At 43.7% G+C, this 21,834-nt stretch overlaps 1 protein-coding gene across 1 annotated transcript in view; it reads right to left on the bottom strand.

Moving 5' to 3' along the window:
- Nucleotides 1-21,834, bottom strand: part of LOC137623451 (probable E3 ubiquitin-protein ligase HERC1) — a 297,680-nt gene that overhangs the window by 128,635 nt on the left and 147,211 nt on the right. Inside the window, exons 28-29 of the mRNA XM_068354286.1 lie at nt 4,145-4,261; nt 2,191-2,274 (exon numbers count right to left, since the gene is read on the bottom strand). Of these exons, the coding sequence (XP_068210387.1) occupies nt 2,191-2,274; nt 4,145-4,261 (201 nt within the window). The remainder of the gene's footprint in view (nt 1-2,190; nt 2,275-4,144; nt 4,262-21,834) is intronic.

Genomic DNA, 21,834 nt, shown 5'->3' with positions numbered 1-21,834 from the left:
GCAGAAGGACTGGGAAAGGCGAGTCTACTAGAAAAGATGAGTCAGCTAGGTGAGATGAGTTAGCTGGACAAGATGAGTCTGCTGGGAGAGATGATACACCCAGGAGAACATGCCATCAGACGCTGGAAGTGTCAAGCTCGCAGAGGGGCGAGTAACATCTTGATGCTCCGACAGGCTACACACCAAGAGATTAGAGAAAGGCATGGATGAGTCCATAACCCTCTCTTACTCCCATGTGGCAAGGACTACTCTGGGGAGGACTGAACCCATGTACGGGAAAGGTGTAACCCATGAGTAGCAGGAACAAGCTTCGAACTTTGCCCTTCCTCCGTCAGCTGTCAGCATGTTAAGGAACTGCCGCAGGCATAGGCAATGAAGGCAGTGATAGGACAAAGGAGCAATTTCCACAGAAACAGGTACATACTTCGGAGTTTGCACTCCCTCTGCCGGCTGCCATTGCAAAATGAGGGAGTGTGTCGTCATCAGCTCTAAAGAAAACCACTCAGGAGAAAACCTAACCCCTGAACAGGAAAGGTGGTCCAAGAGGTGCAGGAACATGCTTCCAACTTTGCACTCCTTACACTGGCTGCATTAGCTGAATGATGGAGTTCGACAGCGTCAGATCTGAAGAAAACCACTTGGGAGAAAAACCTAATCTGCTCATGAGAAAGGTGTCCCCGAAGAGATACCGGAACATGCTTCAGACTTTGCACTCCCTCCGCCGTCTGCCATCGCAGAACAAGGGAGTGCAGCATCATCAGCCCTGAAGAAAACCACTTGGGAGAAAACCTAACCCACAGAAAAATGCTTCAGGCTTTGCAATTCCTCCATCGGCTGCCATCGCAGAACAAGGGAGTGCGGCGTCAGCAGCAAAGAGGAGCAAGACAGAAGTCGAGCTCTGGGTAGCCCGCACGCGGTCTAACCTGTCGAAATCGTAGGGTGTGATTAACACCTACTTCAATACAGTAAAGGAGCATCCACACAGAGAACGACTTCCCTCCAGAGGAGGCCAGAGTCACTACACTAGGGGAAGCCCAGGAGGCCTCCAGCCTAAGGGTTCTTTGGCATCAAAGGAAAGAGATCATAAGAAGAGGTTCTCTGCCCTCGAGAAACACCAGGCACCGTCTCCAAAACAGCAATGCTTACCCCTGAGAAGATGAAATAACCATATAAGATTAATTTAGTAAAAGGCCAGTCAAAAACGGTTGGGCAGTGGAGAGAGACGAACGTCCATTCTTTACCAAACCAAAATAAAAGTGACGATAGAAGACAGGTGTGTATGAGCAGGGTAGCTGGTACTAACCCTCCTCTAACTAGCGGTGGGGTAGTTACACCTCACAAAAGGTCTTATGGCTAGTCTTCCAGCTTTGCTGAAAGTTATATCCCTAACAAAGAGCCAAAGGGTTTCTATTTAGTGTCGGAACAACTGTATATGAAAAGTGCTCCTACCCTGACCAAGAGGCAAACCTTTGCCTGTTAAGAGTAAGAGCATAGGGTGCAGTGACATGACTTACAAGACAGATATAGCCTATGTAGGTTGAATTTAACTCCTCCATACTTACTTTTTTTGAATTCAGGATTTTTACTAAGAATCTTAATCAATCTATCGCCACCATGAAATGGCGATTTTCTTCACCTTGTGAATAACTTATACCCTTGGGGAATTATATTTCACAAAATGAAATATTTGAACATCCCTTAAAACACAAGGATTTAAGTATTGGTAAAGGAAAATTCTGAAGGTGTATACAAATTATACCAAAGACTGAATTAACTATACACCATAAAAATTAAAATCAGATAAGAATAGAATTAGTAACATCCCATTTCTTAATAGTAAGTCACATTAATTATTCAAAAATTACTGTCTTTACCATAACTTGATTCTGTGGAACATTATTACCGCAAAAAGTACTTGATGCTGTTGAATCTAAATGATTAAAGCAAGAAAAACATGATAAAAAATAATGAAATAACTGGTAGACACCAAAATTCTCTAAGTTTGTCTATATCTTATATATCTGTTTTTCAATTTCACAAAAGGAGAAGTAACAATTCTGACGAAAAAACTGTAAGCATCACATTATATAAAACTAAGTTTAGAATATATTTTTCTAATCCAACTTGATAACTATTTCTTTAGAAATATTAAAACTGTCACCAAGAAATATCAAAATATATGTTTCATACCTGTATCTTCATAGGCTCCTGGAGTTCTCATGGACATTAAGCGTTCTCGAAGCTCTCGTATTTCTTCTTGATCTTCATTTGAACCTAAAGATAAGAAAGATTTCATGTAAAATTTATTGCTAAGTGTAACCTTCCAAGACTAACACTGGTCATTTCAATCAATCTCACATTTGTCAAATTAAACCTGAGTGAGGGCCTTTGCCCCTTAAGTCAAGAAAATGTATCATAATTAAAATTGAGCTAGTTCCATCAACATTAAAGTATAAATTAATTTACTGGAAAGCAACATTCTTGTAAAGATGGACTGACTCTGAAGCAACTAATCTTAAATAATTACACTTAAAAATAATGCAACAAGCTAGTGAAGGAAATACATGTCATGTACAGAAAATGAAACCTTTAGCAGCAGCAGCAGGAAGGAGAGAGAGAGAGAGAGAGAGAGAGAGAGAGAGAGAGAGAGAGAGAGAGAGAGAGAGAGTGTGTGTGTGTGTGTGTGTGTGTGTGTGTGTGTGTGTGTGTGTGTGTGTGTGTGTGTGTGTGTGTGTGTGTGTGTGTACAAGGATTTTGGATGTCTCAAAGACTTTTTAGTCCATCCACGGAGACTTCATTTGCTCTATGTTAAGGTGATTTAATTTAAGCCTTTAGAGAGTTCTTATGATCTTGTCTAACCTATTCTTGAACTCGTTTACCGTGTTATTGTTTCCTACATCTGCTGGAGGTCTATTCCAAGTATTTACTATTTTGTATGTAAAAAATTGCCACATTGAGTGGTGTATCTTTTCAATGTCAGTTTGTGCTAAGCATGAATAGACTTGTAATCTAAATTTGTTATTCCTTAAAGAATTTTTAATGCCTCTACTAACTGACCCCTTAGTGTCAAGTTTGTATATCAAATAAGTTCAAACGTTCCATCCTGCGTCTATATCCAAATTGCCTTAGTGTTGGAATTAGTTTGGAGACCCTAGCTTGTCGTGCTTCCAGTCTATCTATATCCTTCTGAATTGGAATCCGTATTCTAGATGGGGTCTTACTAGTGATGTGTACAGCTGTAGTAGGGTGTTTTTTGTTTCTGTATTTGAATTGTCTCTTTATGTAGCCTATTAGTTACTGTGCTTCTTTTTCAGCTTTTATGCTCTGCTTGAAGAACTTCAAAACCTTACTGATAATAATACTGAAATCTGTTGAAAGGCATTTTGCTATTTCCAGACCATTTTCCTAGATTCATTAGATCTCTCTTAAGGCTTTTATGATTTCTGAGTGAGCAGCATTTATGGCTAGTTTAGTATTGTCAGTAAATTTGGCTATTCTACTAGTTAATCCTAAATCTATTGCTTTACTTTTTACTTATTATTCTATTCAAATATATGAAAAATAATAATGTCAAATTAAAAGTACATATTATTTCGAAATTTATTGAATGTGACTCTATTAATTGCATAGTACTACAAAGAGGCGAGCAATCAAGGCCACTCCCCCTCCCCTGTTTTGACATGTTTATGATCAGAGAGAGGAGTTGAATATTGACGGAACATTTAAATTATTTCTCTGAGCATATTTCTATTTTCTTTCCTGATGATGAGGATCCACTAACAGGAAACAAATGTTTTTGTAGTCTTCTTTGACTTTATGTATAAATAATGTAAGTACAGTATTAGACAAATACTAGAAGTCAAAACTAATTTCCTTTACATGTAATAATGAAGGTACCATACAGGTTGTCAGTTCACTGAAAACCTACCTACTGTCATGAACATGACACATTAGTGTTTTCCTTTATCCAGTCTTTAATCAAATTTTCTGGATTAACTAAATAGATATTCAACTCGAATTTTCCACAAATTTAATGTATATTAGGGTTTAGTAAATAAGTCTGCTTAATACTATTGTTCCTAAAAGAATTCTTTTCAGTAAAAATATTGAATACTGTATACCATTAGGACTAAAAAATACAAACCTGGCTCATGACTCATGGGTACTCTAAGAGACAGCATCTGCTCCACAATTTCCCTTTCAACCCTGGTTCGATCTTCTTCTGGGGCGACATCCGATCCAGTTGTAGACCTTTCACGTTCTGGAAGAAAAAGTTTCCCTTTTTATCTTAATTTACTCAACTAATAAGCAACATTCTATATATCTTCTTAAATAAAATTATTATCCTTTGAAAACTTTATCTAAACAAACCATTATCTTTAGCATAGCCCATATACTGTGTCGAACAAAATCACAGAAATATCAGAACTAGATGATAAGCCCCATGTACATGACCTGATTTCCTTACGGAAATAAGAATTTTAATCATAAAATCTATTATTTAAATACTTACCTGGTATTCATCACTGTGGTAGCCTCTTTGATATGTATCTACCTGACAATCTGTTGGACGAGAGTTTGACATCCACTCAAACTCAATAGTTTCTAGTACTGCATTGTCTGCAACCTCACCATCATTGCCCAGCCCTTCCTGGTCCTACCTTGATGCAGAGGGAGCTTGGGCACTGGTCATAAGTACTTTATATTTATATGGTCAGTCTCTATGACTTTTTCCTGTCCTTTGCTTCTGCCATTCATGAGCAACCTTTAAACCTTTAAGCTGTAGTTTTATTACCGCTTAAATAAAGAGTAAAAAAAAATTTCTCTCCATGCTTTATATTTCTTATTACCCTAGGATGTTATTGGCAGAGCATAATCTGTGAGGCACCATTGTAAACAACAGCAGTGTGGGTACAACACTAACCTTACAATTATAACCTACTCAACATAATGCACCTTCTAACATCACTAAAAAGTGGGGAGGAGGAGAAAACAATATATAAACACTAGGGATGCATAGAAATAATAGATTTTATTATCAAAATTCCGTTTATTTCCATTATATCTTTGGAGACTGATGGACGTACCTGATGTTGTCAAACTCATGACCTCATAGACAACAGATGGATGTCATCAAAATATTTTTCTTTTTTCAAACCATTATTAAAAATAAAAAATTGTGCCTAAGTGTAAAATAGGCTTATACTAGTGTTAGAGACTTAGTTGAATAACTAATGGAAAAAACTTTAATTTTTAGCAATCACTGTTTTTGAGCTCAAATCTTTTTTTTATTATACGAACATTATTTCTAGTAATTTACGTAAGATTTGCTCGATCAAATTTGAAAAGTAAAATCCTTAATAATACAAAATTTATTCATAAAAAAATGCACCAAACCTCACATTCTTATCTTTAATACATTTTTTGGCAAGCATTTATGTATGCATAGGTAGCATTTTTTTCTGCCACTAACACAAAATATGACAAATTCGAAGATAATTTGTATTTTTCCTAACCATACAAACCTTAGCTATTTACAAAGGGTTACCTTTTAGCGCAGATGAAATGGCGAGCCATTAGAATTTAACGAGGGTGTATTACCCCCGCGCTAGTTAGCGGGGGGGTGGGGGGGGTAGGGGAGTGGTAGCTAGCTACCCCTCCCCCCCCCTCTCACACACAGATGAATGCTCACTTTCACTTAGAGGTAGGACTTGTCTTGGGGGACAGGGCTGGCGGGCAAATATGTGTAAATAGCTAAGGTTTGTATGATTAGGAAAAATACAAATTATCTTCGAATTTGTCATTTGTTCCGTAACCGAAATACAAACCACGCTATTTACAAAGGGTGACTTACCCCTTAGGTAGGGTGGAAAGTCCCCAGCCATACTGGCTTTGGCTTTACCCGGGGACTCAGAATCCGAGTGAGTCGCACTCGAGAAAAGGAGTCCCTGCACCTCACAAGTTCCTTGCTTCGCAAGGAACCATGTGGCCTACGTAAGCTTGTGTGTGAAGGAAGAAGTGTGACCCGTCCTAGGCAGTTGACCTGGAGTTCCAGAAGGAACTCTGGGTTAGGACGTTCCCAATACCACCTCGTCAGGGTATGGGGGACGCGACAGTATTGACTCAATACTCGGAACACAAGGAAGCATGGTTTACCTGCAGAGGTTCGAGGTCAGCTATGCAGAGACCAGGATGCTGCTTCCCCATAGAGGGGATGATGAAGAAAGAGGTAAGGGCCAGACATACTTCTTTCGTTCATGCAGACTAAAACCTGATAACAATGCCCTTAACCTTCTGCTACCTGTCCAAAAAGGAGCCTGAGGTTAGACCAGCTGTTGTGTAGCCACCACAGAGCGATAGAAAACGTTTCGAGACTCCTGTGGGTCACGCCCTGCAGGAAGCGGGCTGCGAAGGTCATTAGACGCTTCCAGACTCCAGCTTGTAGCACCTGCGTCACAGAGTAGTATTACTCGAAGGCGAGGAACGTTGCGATGTATCCAACATCGTGCTGTAGGGCGACGTGACGGGGGAGGGTCTGGAGACAGGTCGAGATGAATGTCTTTGAGTCCGGGCTGAAGAGGTATACTGGTGACTCTCCCCCATGTCCTCCTTGTGCTCCCAAATCGGCTGCCATTGAGGACAAACTGCAGCTGTTCCCAGCGCTAACCTCTCGATTCCTTTACTGGCAAGAAAGAGAAGGTCTTGGGATATCAGATACAGAATGGAGACTCGAAATCTTGAATGAATCGGACCGAAGGGCCGGGACCCCCAGATTCTGAGTCTAGCCAACAACTCAGGAGCAAGCCTGAATGTTGCCTTCCCCTCTTTCTTAGAAAGGGGGGAGTCGTAAGAGACCAAGAAGATTGCTTACACACTGGCCGTGGCCAGAGTGAGCAGGAGACCCAAGTCGGAATACAATCCGAGGCCTGTCGTAAAGGGTCTTGAGAAGATCTCTTAAAGGACTAAAAGTCCGAGCCATGCTCCAAGTTGGAGATCTTCCTCCGACTAGGGCAGGGACGATCGTAGCTTCGCATAAGCGAAGATAGATCCAGCGGGCAGGAAAAAGTTATTCCTTTAAGCCTGAAGGTCAGGGAAAGGCTGAGCGACAGGCTTCATTGCCGAGAGCGGAAAGGAGTTTCCTCCCGCCGAAAGGCAATAAGACCGTTATTGCTGGAGAAGAGGCCTCAAGGGAAGAGGTATATCTCCCACGGCACCAACCATCTTAGACTCTTCACTTTGCCTGGGAGACCCCTGTGGATGACTATCGCAGATGACGCGACCTCCGTACCGCGACTGTAGCGGGTTGTCTCTTCTTGAGGAGGAGGCGTAGTGTCTCCAGGCATGAAGCCGAAGCGACGCCCCGGTTCGGGAGAGATGTCTCAGTGTGGTTGCTTGAGTAGTCTGCGCTGTGGGAGAAGCTCTCCCGGGAGTTCCGTCAGGGGAAGCAGAGGGTCCAGAAACCGTTCTGCGCATAGTCCCAGTGGAGCTCTCCCATTGAAATGTTGACAGACAACCTGGTCTTGTTGAGACCCATTGTCCACAGACAAAAAGGAGGGAAGACGCAGGCGTCGAAGTTGTCCCACCATCACCGGAATGCATCTTGCCAGAGTCTCGGGGTCTGAGACTGGGGGGAAGAATAGCGGAAGCTTGAGGTTCCAAGCTGTCGCGATCAGGTCCCCCAGACCAGTACTTGCTGGTTACCCAAGGTCAAAGACCCCCAGGTACACTCTCTCTACGAGGCTCTGCTCGGATAGTCTGAGAGAACATTCCCCTGCCTGGAATGAGAGAGCCGATGGTGGTATTGAGAGAATCTCAATCATCCCGGTATCTCTACTGCAAGATGTGAAGGTGTGAAAATGCGTCCCCTGCTGGTTAGAATACGCCAGAATCATGAAGTCGACGCGCACGGGGCGACTCGGCAGGAGCTGTAGGATCTGTAGAGGGGCCAGACTAAGGCCCCTAAGCCTGCCTGAATGATGGAGAGGTATCCTTCAGGTCTTGACCATAGGCCTGGACCGGAACATGCCCCCTCCTTTCCTTTGACGAGTCCGAGAACAGCATCAAGAATGTGGGGAAAGGACGAGAATATTCACTACCATCAAGAGGCTCCATAGGTCAACACCCATTGCAGGTCTAATAGTTCCGCTGGTCCCATAGGGGCCAGGAAGTCCGGTCAAACATTGCCTGAAGCCACCGGAACTTGGATCGCCCCACATGGAACTTATCCTGAGGCGACCGTTCGGACTATAGACGGGTCAATGAGGAAAGGAGAACTAGGAAACGTTCCAAGGTAGGGCTGAAAGCTCTGCTTGCCTGAGAACAGGTACTGCGACTCTCCTCAGTCTTGCCACAGTCAACCGAAAGGAAGGCTCGGAGGATGTGGTAACAGAATCTGGCGTCCCCAGGTGATCACCCATCCAAGTACCGACGTTGCTTAACCTCGCTGGACGGACCAGAAGCGGGGTTTCCAACGTGGTAAGGCCGTTGACTCAATATCATGGCCAGATACTCCAGATGTTGAGGCAGAGGAAGAGAAGGCTCCAAGCAAAATACCATGAGCCCACACTCATGGTAAGCATCCGGAAGCTTGTCCCGGCGATGAAGAAGGTCGAACCCGAGCCTACCGGAGTTGACCAGCCCTCCAAACAGCAGAGGAGGCGGAAGCCTGCACTTGAGCGGCCAAGAGGAAGGCAGGGAGAGTTCTCTGGGGAAACAAACCTGCTATGCCACGGCAGGATAGCCACACTGCATCATAAGCAGGAATACTTGCAGTCTAGGCTGAATTCGACGAGCACCCTGGAAGATGGATGGAATGGAAACTGAAAGTACCAGTCCTTCCGATCCAGGGTTTAAGGAGTCCTGTCGCCTCGTTACCAGTCTGATCGATTCTGCTGGTCTACGCTGGCCGAAGTTTGTTCGACAAACTTGATCAGGGCTGAGAGGTCGACTACGGACATCCCCTCTCAGATCCTTCCTTACAAGAAAGGATCGACTGAGGAGGCCGGGGGTGAAGCCGTAGATGATCCTAAGGAAGACCTTCGCCTAAGGTACGGATCATTCTGCCCAACCGGGCAACTCTGCTGACGCTATGGCATAGAGGATCAGAGACACTGAATTCGCTGACAGAGACGGCAGGCGCGATATCCTTGGTTGATCACAGAGATTGTGCGGGAATGGGCATCGGGAAGCTGTCATTCGGATGAGTAACCTTAAGCATCCTCCCAGCGAAAAACCTGCAATCCTAGAGTTCGTGAACTCCTTTTAGGACTATACCCCCCCGGGGGAGTCTCCCGTGCCATCTGTTCCTGACAGGAGGAAACTGCAATTGGACACCTTGTCCCAGTTGTCGTAGCCGATAACTTAGGCCGACGTGGTTGAAAGAAAAGGGCGCTGGAGCCCTGCAGAGTCTGGAAGAAAGCGCCATGGAGGAGTGAAAACGAAAGTCGATTTCCTCCCCACAGCCGCTGTCTAGGTCTCTGTCCTTGGGCACAAACAAACTCTTCTCAAGGATGGAAGGGTGTCTGAGGTCGTCGACCTCCACAGATGAGACACCCGAAGGAAGCCCTAAGTCAGCGCGTCCAGGTGGTACAACATCGAGCTTGTCCGCAAGTTAGATACTTAACGACGAAAGGCCAAGGTGCCTGAGGTCGAGAGGAGGAAAGTACCCATGATCTTCCTGTAGCTTCCTTGAACCAAACCTCGGGCCGTAACCGAGGAGGGAAAAGAACCTGGTAAGCTCCCAGAGGAAGGGGTAAGCAGTCACCCCTTGTCCGATGGAGAAATCTCGAACGGAAGGCCCCCCCCCCCCCCCCCCCCCCCCGCCAAAAATCCTTCCAGGGAATGACGGGGAAGGGCTAACCCAGGTTCAGGATGGTACAACATCGAGCTTGTCCGCAAGTTAGATACTTAACGACGAAAGGCCAAGGTGCCTGAGCTCGAGAGGAGGAAAGTACCCATGATCTTCCTGTAGCTTCCTTGAACCAAACCTCGGGCCGTAACCGAGGAGGGAAAAGAACCTGGTAAGCTCCCAGAGGCAGGGGTAAGCAGTCACCCCTTGTCCGATGGAGAAATCTCGAACGGAAAGCCCCCCCCCCCCCCCCCGCCAAAAATCCTTCCAGGGAATGACGGGGAAGGGCTAACCCAGGTTCAGGAAAGAGGAGTGTTGCTCAGATCTCCCTTAAGTTTCTCCTATTCTTGCAAGTGCCATGCTCTGCGTTTACGGGGTGAGGCCGTGTTCTGGAAATACGCTCCAGAAGAACTCGCCAGGCTGGCCATGCTGCGAAAACTCCATTGGGAATCGTGGTCGCAATCGCCCTGGAGCTCGCGCGACGGTAATTCAAAGATTTTCGCGTGGGCGAACGTGGAAGCGCCCATGCGCGGTAACGCAAACGAAGGTGAGCGAAGGAGCGCAGAAGGAGGGCGAGTGTGGTAGGAAGGGCGAGAGCTGGTGGTCGGCGAGCGATAACCCATAGACGAGCAATGGATATTGCAAGAAATAAGCCGACGTTTGTGCGAAGAAACACTGTAGGTTCGCGCGACGGAACACCATCCGTCCGCGCGATGGAAAACCGTTGGTTCGCGCGTGGGCGAACATTGGAGAGCATGGGCGCGGACGCGCATGAGCGTAGACGTGCAGGCACGTGGGCGAGCGGTCGCGCGGGCGAGCGGTCGCGCGGGCGAACGGTCGCGCGGGCGCGCAGGCGAGCGGTCGTGAGGGTGGGCAGGTGGATGAGCGCGAGTCCGAGGCGGCGAACGCAAGCGTTAGCGCGATGGCGAGGAAACGCGCTGCCGCGTGGGCGAGGAAGACCGCTGGCGATATGGATCAATAAGCGATCGTGGCGATGGCGCGTTGTGTTATGCCGACGCGATGGTCGAGCAGCATGCGCAGGTGAGCGATCGTGCGTTGGCGAGCAGTATGCGAAGGTGAGCGATCGCGAGCAGCATGTGTAGGAGGGCGATCGCGCGATGGTGATCAGCATGCGCAGGGTCGCGCGATGGTGATCAGTATGCGCAGGGTCGCGCGATGGTGATCAGCATGCCAGGGTCGCGCGATGGCGATCAGCATGCGCAGGTGGGCGGTCGTGCGATGGCGAGCAGCCTCTGCAGGTGGGCGATCGCGCGATGGCGAGCAGCATCCGCAGTTGAGGGTCGCGCGATGGCGATCAGCATGCGCAGGGTCGCGCGATGGCGATCAGCATCCGCAGGTGTGCGGTCGCGCGATGGCGATCAGCATCCGCAGTTGAGGGTCGCGCGATGGCGATCAGCATCCGCAGTTGAGGGTCGCGCGATGGCGATCAGCATCCGCAGTTGAGGGTCGCGCGATGGCGATCAGCATCCGCAGTTGAGGGTCGCGCGATGGCGATCAGCATCCGCAGTTGAGGGTCGCGCGATGGCGATCAGCATCCGCAGTTGAGGGTCGCGCGATGGCGATCAGCATCCGCAGTTGAGGGTCGCGCGATGGCGATCAGCATCCGCAGTTGAGGGTCGCGCGATGGCGATCAGCATGCGCAGGTGAGCTAGTAGCTGGCGAACCATGTTCCTTCAGAAGTGTTGGAGAACGTTGGCGTGCCGGCTGTAACACACGCGGGCGATCCGGAGATCGCCGAGAGACAGGTGATCGCTGGCGAGCTGATGATCGCTGACGAGCAGAAGGCTACGCGTGGAAGCCTGCGCATAGAAGAAGAGTCCTTGACCCCGACCTGAACCGAAGTTCTAGATCGCGAGGGCGAACGTGGGCGCACAGGGCGCGTAACAGGAACCAACAGGAACAGCAGGGATGATCATCATGAAAGCGCTGACGAACAGGAGAGCGCTGATGAGCAGAAGAGCGCCTGTGCGCTAACACTGAGCAGGAGCAGGAGAGAACACAGCAGAAGAGCGCGCAGGGAAACCCTGACACACAAGGGAAGAACCCCCGTGGGAGGCAACCCTTTGCCCCGAAGGGATCGTTGTCCGCCGGGAGACTGATGTCCGTCGGAAGACCGCTGTCCGTCGGGAAGACCGGTGTCTGTCAGGAAGACCGTTGCCCGTCGGAAGACGAGATCAGACTGCTGTCCATCTGCACCAAGGCGGAAGATCGAGAAAAAGGAGTTGTAGGCTGCAAACGGAGATTCAAAAAGGTGCCTCAAGCACCCTTATAGAGAGATGAGAGGCCCTTACAAGGCGGACGGTGGGCCTTACGGCGAGGGAGGCCAACAGCAACAGCAACAGAAGAAACCTCCGAAGAGGAGTCTCTATGAGTGTACTCTCTCGCGAACGAAAGAGAAACACTTCGTAGAAGAGACTGGTCAGCCAGTGACCTAAAAGGAGCAATCCTCCGAAGAGGAGCTCCTGCAGTTGCCCAGCCCGTTGAGTGAAACTGCAGGTGTGACCGCTCAGCACCAAGAGCATTCGCACGAAAAAAAGGCAAGAGAAGAACCCCTCAAAAGGGGAAAAACTCAAGCCTGGACAGGAAAAACTTCCCTCGGAAGGAAAGTTACCCGCCCAAGGAGGCAAGCCTCCTGAGAGTTCTAAAATGAACTGGAGAGCTGTCCGTCGTCACGGGAGTACTTCCAGTATAAGGAGACACGCCCCTGACGAAATACAAGGGGGGAGGCAGCAACAGCCGAATCCCCAGGACTCAACAAGACAGCTTACACCGTTGCCATATTACAGAAACGAACTAGATCGGTAACTGTAAAAAAATAAAACAAATAATATTAGTACACATTCATTCCCCCGGGAAGGTTCCGAAGAGGAATCCCGAGGGAAAGGAAACAAGAATTACACAACAGGCACGTGCCCTCACAACCACTTACACTCACGGAAGGAGAGCTGTAACCAAAACAGAATTATAACAATTATAATTATGAACTATGTAATTATGTAATTTAAAAATGAATGAACACTAAAGAAAGAACGAAAACCCCAAAAGGAATCGTTCTACAAGCTGAAAAACCAAAAACAACTACAATTAGATTCATAACTAATTGAGACAAACGTACGGCGTAGCAACCCCCCCACACGGAAAGGAAGCTACAAGGGCGTAGTAACACGTAGTAAAAGGGTGAACGACCTCAAGAGAGAGAGAGAGAGAGAAAGACATAAGTCAAACTCGATCGCCACCCATAAAATTACGCCGTGGTGGCCTAACTGCCGAGGACTCCATGTAGATATCGTACACTACACACACAACTCTGAAAAGGAAACTTACTTATTCCTATACTCAAATATATATACAAACATGAAAACATATTTACATATGTATTGAGTAAAAGAAAAGTAAGCGATTAAGTAAAGACAAAACAAACAATGGCTGCTAAGAGAGGACCAAGACAGAGACGTCTGTCACAGTCCGAGCCAAAAGTGAAAGTGAGCATTCATCTGTGTGTGAGGGGGGGAGGGGTAGCTAGCTACCACTCCCCCCCCCCCCCAACTAGCGCGGGGGTAATACACCCTCGTTAAATTCTAATGGCTCGCCATTTCAGCTGCGCTAAAAGGTAACCCTTTGTAAATAGCGTGGTTTGTATTTCGGTTACGGAACAATTATCATATTCAGATATTTTTTACTCCAATTCTGATTATTCTGCCATAAAATATGATTTTCAAATGAAATCAAAACGAATGTTATAGCTCAATTAATAAATTTAGTACAACTATAAGAAAATTTTATCTATATTCGTTTCTAGATAAGTGTCGCAACATGATGTGTAAAATAGAGTACGATGATTATCAAAGAGTTAATGTTACTAGGTGTTCATCAAACTGAGTTCCACTCTCTTGTGGAGATGGGTAAGGGAGGGAAAGAGACTAGATATAACTATTTTGAACCTAAATTACTTTTAAAACCAACCTGAAATATCTAGCCTTTTAAACTTTTATCTACATTTGATTTTTCCTTATTTATGAAATGTTTCAAAATTTTGTTTATGGAAACACTAAAGGCACTTCTCCATAAAGTAATAAAAGTAACTGCCTCCTTTCCTTTTTCAGTACAGCATGACTTAAAGATTGAAAACCGTAAAATTAATTGCCAGGAGACCTAGAATAACAACGGCAAATCTCTCTTGAGTATAACTAAAACTAGACTAATAAAATCTAAATTAAAACAAGCCACTCAAATTAATACCTTCCCTGCTGCTACTAAAGGTTTTACCGCAGAGCAATATTCATAAAAGAACCAGGGCTCCTCAAGTATTAAGCAAAAGTTTATTTTGAATGTTACTGAACTGTTGCTAAGGTCTAATTTTATTATAAAAATCCAGAGAAGTAATAGCACTCCATATATGAGCTCCAACTTTCAAATTCTGCATATGCCTTGCACCAAAATCATTATGTGCTTTTGTCACTAAGGACTTTATTAGAAAAGACAGCATTTTTGGAAAGGAAAAATGTTATGGAAAAGTATTACATTACCATTTATTCTGTATGGAAAAAACCATAAATTCAACAAAAACAATGAATGAATGATTTAAAGTTTTCAGGCATCCTGACATCTAAGGTCATTGACGCCGGTAACATTTAATTTATGTATACAAAAATAAAAAATGAAACAAAATAAAAAATTAAAGAGTATTCAATTAAAATCATAAAAATTGAATGTCATAAAAGTTAAATATTTTTCAGAAGACCTGCTTCTGAAAGAAATCTAAAAATGCCACTTGCATGGTAGGACACATCATTTCCAAGAATCTTGGCAAGGATGAACCTGCCACCCTCACCTCGAGCCTCAAACAAATATCTATTCCGCAAGTTGTTATAATTGGGGCATTCGGTCAACAAATGCCTTACTGTTAGAGGTACCAAACAGTTGTCACAATACGGTTGGTGTTGGCCCTTCAGCAGAAACTCGTGTGTCAACCGAGTGTGACCAATACGGAGACGACAAAGAGACGTCTCCCATTTTCGGGGCATCATATTACACCTCCAAGGAGATATGTCATTTGTTACTTCCCTCATTTTATTGCCATCTTGACTATCCCATTGCTGTTGCCATTTATTGCAAACCAATTTCTTGATGTCAGGTAAGAAATCATTACAGGGAATGGGATACCTTCGTGGCAGCAACTCGGATGCAGCCTCCTTAGCCAGTGAATCTGCCGTCTCATTCCCAGACACACCTACATGTGCTGGAACCCAACAAAATTGAACTGTTATACCTCTCCGTCCAATAAGGAAAAGCCATTCTAAAATCTTTAAAACTAGAGGGTTATTAGAATTAAAAACTTCCATAGCTTGAAGGACACTCCTTGCATCACTAAAAATTGTAAAATTACCCTCCTTCTCCAACGCTATTTTCTCAATAGCGGTTAATATGCCATACAGTTCGGCAGTAAATATGGAAGCGGTCAGAGGAAGTGCACCTCTACAATTAAAACCATTACTATGTACTCCAAATCCAACGCCAGCATCAGATTTGGAGCCATCAGTATAGATAAAAGTTGATCCTCTATGTTCTTTAACATGTTCATTAAAAAGAGACCTGGCTTCTAGGTCTGACATATTCTTCTTATCTCCAATAAAATATTTACAAAAAGATATCTCTGGTAACTTCCATGGAGGCGTTGATGATACCTTGAATGGAAGTACCTTATTTCTAATTATATCCAGACTATTTAAAAATCGTTTCACCTGAAAGCCATAAGGTTGAGGAGATTTTCGGTGCAACTCAAAGTATGATGCGTGTCTTACAAGGCTTGCAGTCTGAAAGGCTAGAGAGCTAGGGAGTCTTTGCAATCTAAACCAATACCGAAGAATGGAAGACATTCGGTAAAGGTCTAGAGGTAACTCTCCAGCATCAACAAGGAGACTTGGGATAGGCGAGGTTTTAAAAGCTCCAGTAGATAATCTAATACCTGCATGATGTATCGAGTCTAATATTTTTAACCGGCTTGGGGTGGCTGAAGAATATACCTCACAACCATAACTAATTTTGGAAAAAATCAAGGCCTTGTATAATTTTAAAATAGTATTGCGGTCTGCCCCCCATGATGTATGGGACAATACTTTTAAGATATTCAGAGCTTCAACACATTTAGCTTTTAGCGCTTTTAGGTGAGAAACCCATGTAAGTCTACAGTCAAATATCAAACCTAAAAATTTGGTTTCCGATACACATGGTATCCGTTGACCTTTAATGTATATATCCGGGTCTGGATGTACTCCCCAGATACGACAAAAATGGACAATGGTAGTTTTACTTGTCGAGAACTTAAATCCATTCATGTCAGCCCACTGGCTAATTTTATCAATAGAGAGTTGGATTTTTCTCTCAACCATTGCCATTCTAGTGCCAGCAAATGATATTGAGAGATCATCCACAAATAGTGTTGAGAGAACATCCTGGGGAATGGCTGAGGATATCCTATTAATTGCTAGTGCAAAAAGGGTTACACTCAGCACACTACCCTGAGGAACTCCTTCTTCCTGGCACTTACTCTCTGATAGAGTTTCCCCCACTCTCACTTGAAAAACTCTACGTGAAAGAAATGCCTGAATAAATAGTGGCAGCTCTCCTCTCAATCCCAATTCATGAATGGTTTTAAGAATACCATATCTCCATGTGGTATCATATGCCTTTTCAAGGTCAAAAAATACTGTAACATGGTGCTGTTTGGAAGCAAAGGCTTCACAAATAGAAGACTCAAGTCGTATCAACACATCAGTCGTTGAGTGCATTTTTCGGAATCCACATTGAATCGGTGATAAAATACCTTTCTTTTCAAGGTACCATATCAGCCTTGCATTGACCATCTTCTCCATGATTTTACATAAACAAGATGTCAATGCAATAGGACGATAGTTTGCTGCTAAAAACTTGTCTTTACCGGGTTTTAAAAAGGCTAAAATAATGGCTAGTTCCCAAACACTTGGGTAGCTATGATCATGCCATATTCTATTAATAATGCTTAAAATAAATAGCTTTGTATTAAAATGTACATGTTTAATCATTGCATATGGAATTCCATCGGGTCCAGGGGCTGTATCGTTGCAATGAGCAAGTGCAGAATCAAATTCTCTTTCAGTGAAAGGAGAATTATACGACTCTTCCCTTCTTGTTGCAAAATTTAAAATTTTCTTTTCTTCAGTGCTCCTATACTGGTGACCAGGAGCTCCTTCACACTTGCTGGATACATTTGAAAAATGATTAGCCAGGGCATTGCTAACTTCATTTGCTTCAGTTACATACTGGCCATTCACCTTCAACACTGGTGGTGGGTTGGGGGTGAATTTGCCAGCTATCTTTTTTACTTTCCTCCACACAGAAGATGGTGGTGTTCTACTGTTAATAGAGGAAACAAAAGACATCCATGACTGGCGCCTTGCTTCTTTCATGGCACGACGGAACTGTGCTCTACATTTCTTGTACATAATTAAATTCTCATCAGTTCTGCGTCTACGCAATCGTATTAGAGATCTTCTTGTGGCTCTGTGGAGTGCAGTTAGTTCTGAAGACCACCACGGGACTGGTCGTCGTTTGAATAACCCTGTTGTTTTGGGAATTGAATTGACTCCTGCTGTATGAAGAGTTCCATTCAGTAGGTCTATGGCATCATCAACACTTTCAAACTGTTCTGCTCTCCCTTCGATTTCACTTAGCTCGGAAAATTTAACCCAGTCTGCCTTGTCTAGATTCCAACGTGGCGATCTTTGCAAAGGCGGACCCTTGTTGGTGTTTATAATGATTGGTGCATGATCACTAGTATGCCAATCATCTAATGTCCTCCAATCAAAATCAAGAAGGCAGTTAGAGCTTGCAATTGAAAGGTCAATGCATGACAAAGTACCTGTCTGAACATGGAAGTGTGTGGGCTCTCCTGTATTAAGGAGTCCCACATCCTCATTCTCCACAATTGATGAGATAATATTGCCCCTTGTGTTGGCCAAAACATCACCCCATAAAGGATGTCTACCATTCATATCTCCCAGTAAGAGAAAAGGTTGAGGGAGTTGTTGAATGACCTCTGCTAAATCATCATATAAAATATTATCATTTGGAGGCAAGTACAGAGAGCATATTGTATATTTTCTCCCTATATCAATTTGTACAACAACTGCCTGCAGGGTTGTACGTATAGACATGGGTATTTGGGGAACATCTCGACGAATGTACATGAGACTTCCGCCATGGCTCCCTGCTTGTTGATTATATGGTGTTCTATAGCTAACATACTCTCGAGGACTAGGAGTGTTAGAATCAAGCATACTTTCCTGTAGACATACAATTATGGGGGAATGCTCATGAATTAGGAGCTTAAGTTCTTCATATTTCGCCCTCAAACCCTGACAGTTCCATTGCAAAATGGAGGAGAAAACTATGGATTATTTCTGGATGACATCTTGGATGAGGTCTTCCCATTAGAAGTTTTTAATGTAACATTATTACCAGTAGGTTTCTTCAGAGGTGGTCTTGTTATGTTGGGTTTAACGTTGGTGATTTTCTTTGTATTCTTTTTATCTATTTGTTGAGGTGGATGGTGGACCTCAACTTGAATTTCTGATTTATTCAGTCCATCTTCTGGTTCATTAGAAACATCAACAGACAAAACATCAAATTTATTTGATGTCATAACCTTAACGTTTCTAATGGAGGGTGGAGAGAGAGATGGAGGTCTCTCTCTTTTGCGATTAATAGATGGTGGGATTCGAGGTTTTTGCACCTTTCCCACAACAGGTGCATCAGGTAAGTTAGTCTTAAGTGGAACCTCCATCAGATCAGGCAAGGACATGGCCTGAGAGAGGTTTGTATTACTTTTTGTAATGGCGGCTGAAGGCTGTACAGCAATGGGCAATGACCTAGTGTTAATACACCGTGGTAAAGCCTCAGGAGGTGATATGGTTACCTCGTTATTTGACATTTTGTCAGATAGTATACTTTTTTTTGAACCTCGTTATTTGACATTTTGTCAGATAGTATACTTTTTTTTGAGCTATTGGCAGTGCTAGGTTGGTTTGATTTTAATGCCTTAGCATATGTATTTGATTTATTTAATAGTCTTTTGGCATGGGTCACACTTATGTGTTCTAAGTTTGATTTGTTGAGGGCAGCTTCCTCCAACTTATATAGCTCGCAGATCTTGTCTGTGGATTTGTGATTCGAGCTGCAATTTAAACACCTGGCTCCAAGTGCACACTCTCCATGGTAAGATTTGGAGCAAATACCACACATCTTCTCATTTTTGCAAACTTTGGACGGGTGCCCAAATTTAAAACAATTAAAGCATTGCAATGGCTTCTGCTTGAAGGGTCTTACTTTAATCTTTTCGTTCTCGATAATAATATGAAAAGGTACATCAGCATCCTGGAACGTAAGGATTATCATTGATGTACCTGGGACTTTATGAACTTTCCAAACATTGAATGGACACATGGCCAGTATCTCCTCCTCTGTAAAATCATATAGATCTCTGTTAAAAACTACGCCCCTTCCGTAGCTAAAATTTAGGTGGGGTTTGACATCTAACTTAATGTCATCATTATTTATTTTCATATTGGACAATATTACCGACTGTGTACTGGATTTGGCATGGATAAGGAAACTATTTTTTCCGAAACGAGATATATCGCCTGGTGCAATAGTTCCTACTTTTTTCTGAATCAATTTGCATATTTTAAAATAATTCCCTGTAACCCCCTTTGATTCAGCTATAAGCCACATCGGTGGTTTTGGATTTCTCTGGGAGGGCATGACTAAATCTGCGCCTTTTTCCAACCAATCGGCAGGCCTGTACACATCTAAATCTTTTGGTACCTTATCGCAGAGAGCAGCCGTGACATTCAAGTTATTAATTTTAATATTATTCAAATTACTTATTGCACTAAATGCTTCGTCATAACTACTATAAGATATCCATGAATCCCAAGTTTCAGCTTCAAGTTTCATCCTTATTTCTTTTATGCATCCATAGCATTCAAATGCTTTACAAAGATCATCATAATTTGTTTCTATTGAAATTTGTGTAACATGGAGGATTCAAAGTTTCCTCGTGTTACCCAAATTACTCGATTTAGAAATATCAGTAGAATGGTCCTTTCCCGTTCTGAGGTCATCAACAGAGCTATCCCTTATCACATTAGCAGAGGTCGTCAACAGTGCCGGGGGAGAGTCAGCGTATCCAGGGGATGGGGGTTCGTTCCTTAAAGAATCCATTATACTAAAGAGAGGGAAAAGAGTTAGTTTGATGTACCTGCTCGAGAATGTTAGGCCATCACGCGTCGGAGAGGAAATTTGCACTCTCCACTATCGGCACAATGAGAGTATACTTCCCAGATGGTCCACTCCATACCCTACCCGAAGGATGGCATCAAAACAGATATAGAGGCACAGGTGTAAGCTGAACCCGCCTGTTAGGACTGAGACCAAGAAATTATGGAATCATCCTCCCCATATCTATAATGACGGGCTTCCGGCCAAAAGCCGAGAGTCCTACCCCAAGCATTGGATCCCCCTGGATTCCGAAGACCCAACACTTGAGAATAATTCCGCCAAAAAGGTCCAAACCATCTTCGGGATGGCTGAAATCATCCAATACTCTCACATATAGCTTTGAATGCAAACACCTCCCAACCGTGATACCTCCTCCCACTCATCAAAGCAGGCAGCAATAAAGGATGTATGAACATCCCCGCCGGGGCTACTATGGATGTAAAAACATCCAAGCCATAGGAGAAAAGAAAAGAAAAAAAAATAAATAAATATATATGTACATAATATATACACACATAATGAGGGAAATTTTTCTCATAGAGTTTGGAAAGCAAGACTAAAGAAAGTTTGTGAAATTAGGATAAGGTCGAAGTAGTATTGAGAAAAAGAAAAAGGTAAAAGAGAGAAATTTAGATTCGAACTGGGGGAGCAATTTCCCCAAGTTCGAGAGCCCTCTTGCCCGTCACCAAGTTTCAGGACATGAATGAAATGCCGTGCTGAAGCTCAATGACTTCATCAAGGCATTCCCTCATTAAGAGGGTCAACAAAAACAAAATTAGAGACTAATAAGTATAGAAATGGGGTATATAGGGAAATATTAGGAGCCCCTGAAAGTACAGATTATACAGTACTACTCTAAGGGGAGAGATAGGGGCATCTTCTTTGAAAAGAAGGGTGATGGATTTGGAAGCTGGGGAACATAAACTGCACCCTGAATGGGGAAAAAGAAATATTGTAAACAATCATCCTGAGCATTCAAGAAAAAGAAGGAAGATGATGAAAACAACCAGCAAAGTGTCTACATGAATTAAATCTGAATATAAAGCAGATAAGAAGAATGACCAAATCACAAATCGAATCCGTAAACAGAAAGTAGGACACTGAAAAATGGAAAGAATTAGAAAGTAAAGTGAGCTAAAAATATACAGAAAGTGGAAGAATGAAACTAAAGAAGAAATATATAACAAGATAATTATTATCATTACTAGCTAAGTTACAACCCTACTTGGAAAAGCAAGATGTTATAAACCCAAGGACTCCAACAGGGAAAAATAGCCCAGCGAGGAAAGGAAACAAGGAAACAAAACGTTATGAGAAAAAAATGAACAAATAAATAAAAATATTCTAAAATCATTAACATCAAAACAGATATTTCATAAATAAACTACAAAAAGACTTATGTCAGCCTGTTCAACATATAAACATTTGCTGCAAGTTTGAACTTTTGAAGTTCTACTGATTCAACTACCCAATTAGGAAGATCATTCCACAACTCGGTCCAGCTGGAGTAAAACTTCTAGACGACTGTGTAGTATTGAGCCTCATGATGGAGAAGACCTGGCTATTAGAATTAACTACATGCCTAGTATTATGAACAGGATGGAACTGTCCGGGAAGATCTGAATGCAAAGGATGATTACAATTATGAA

The sequence above is a fragment of the Palaemon carinicauda genome, chromosome 30 (assembly GCF_036898095.1).
Source record: "Palaemon carinicauda isolate YSFRI2023 chromosome 30, ASM3689809v2, whole genome shotgun sequence".
In the NCBI taxonomy this organism is placed as follows: Eukaryota; Metazoa; Arthropoda; class Malacostraca; order Decapoda; family Palaemonidae; genus Palaemon; species Palaemon carinicauda.
This window is presented reverse-complemented; position numbering and strand designations above follow the sequence as displayed.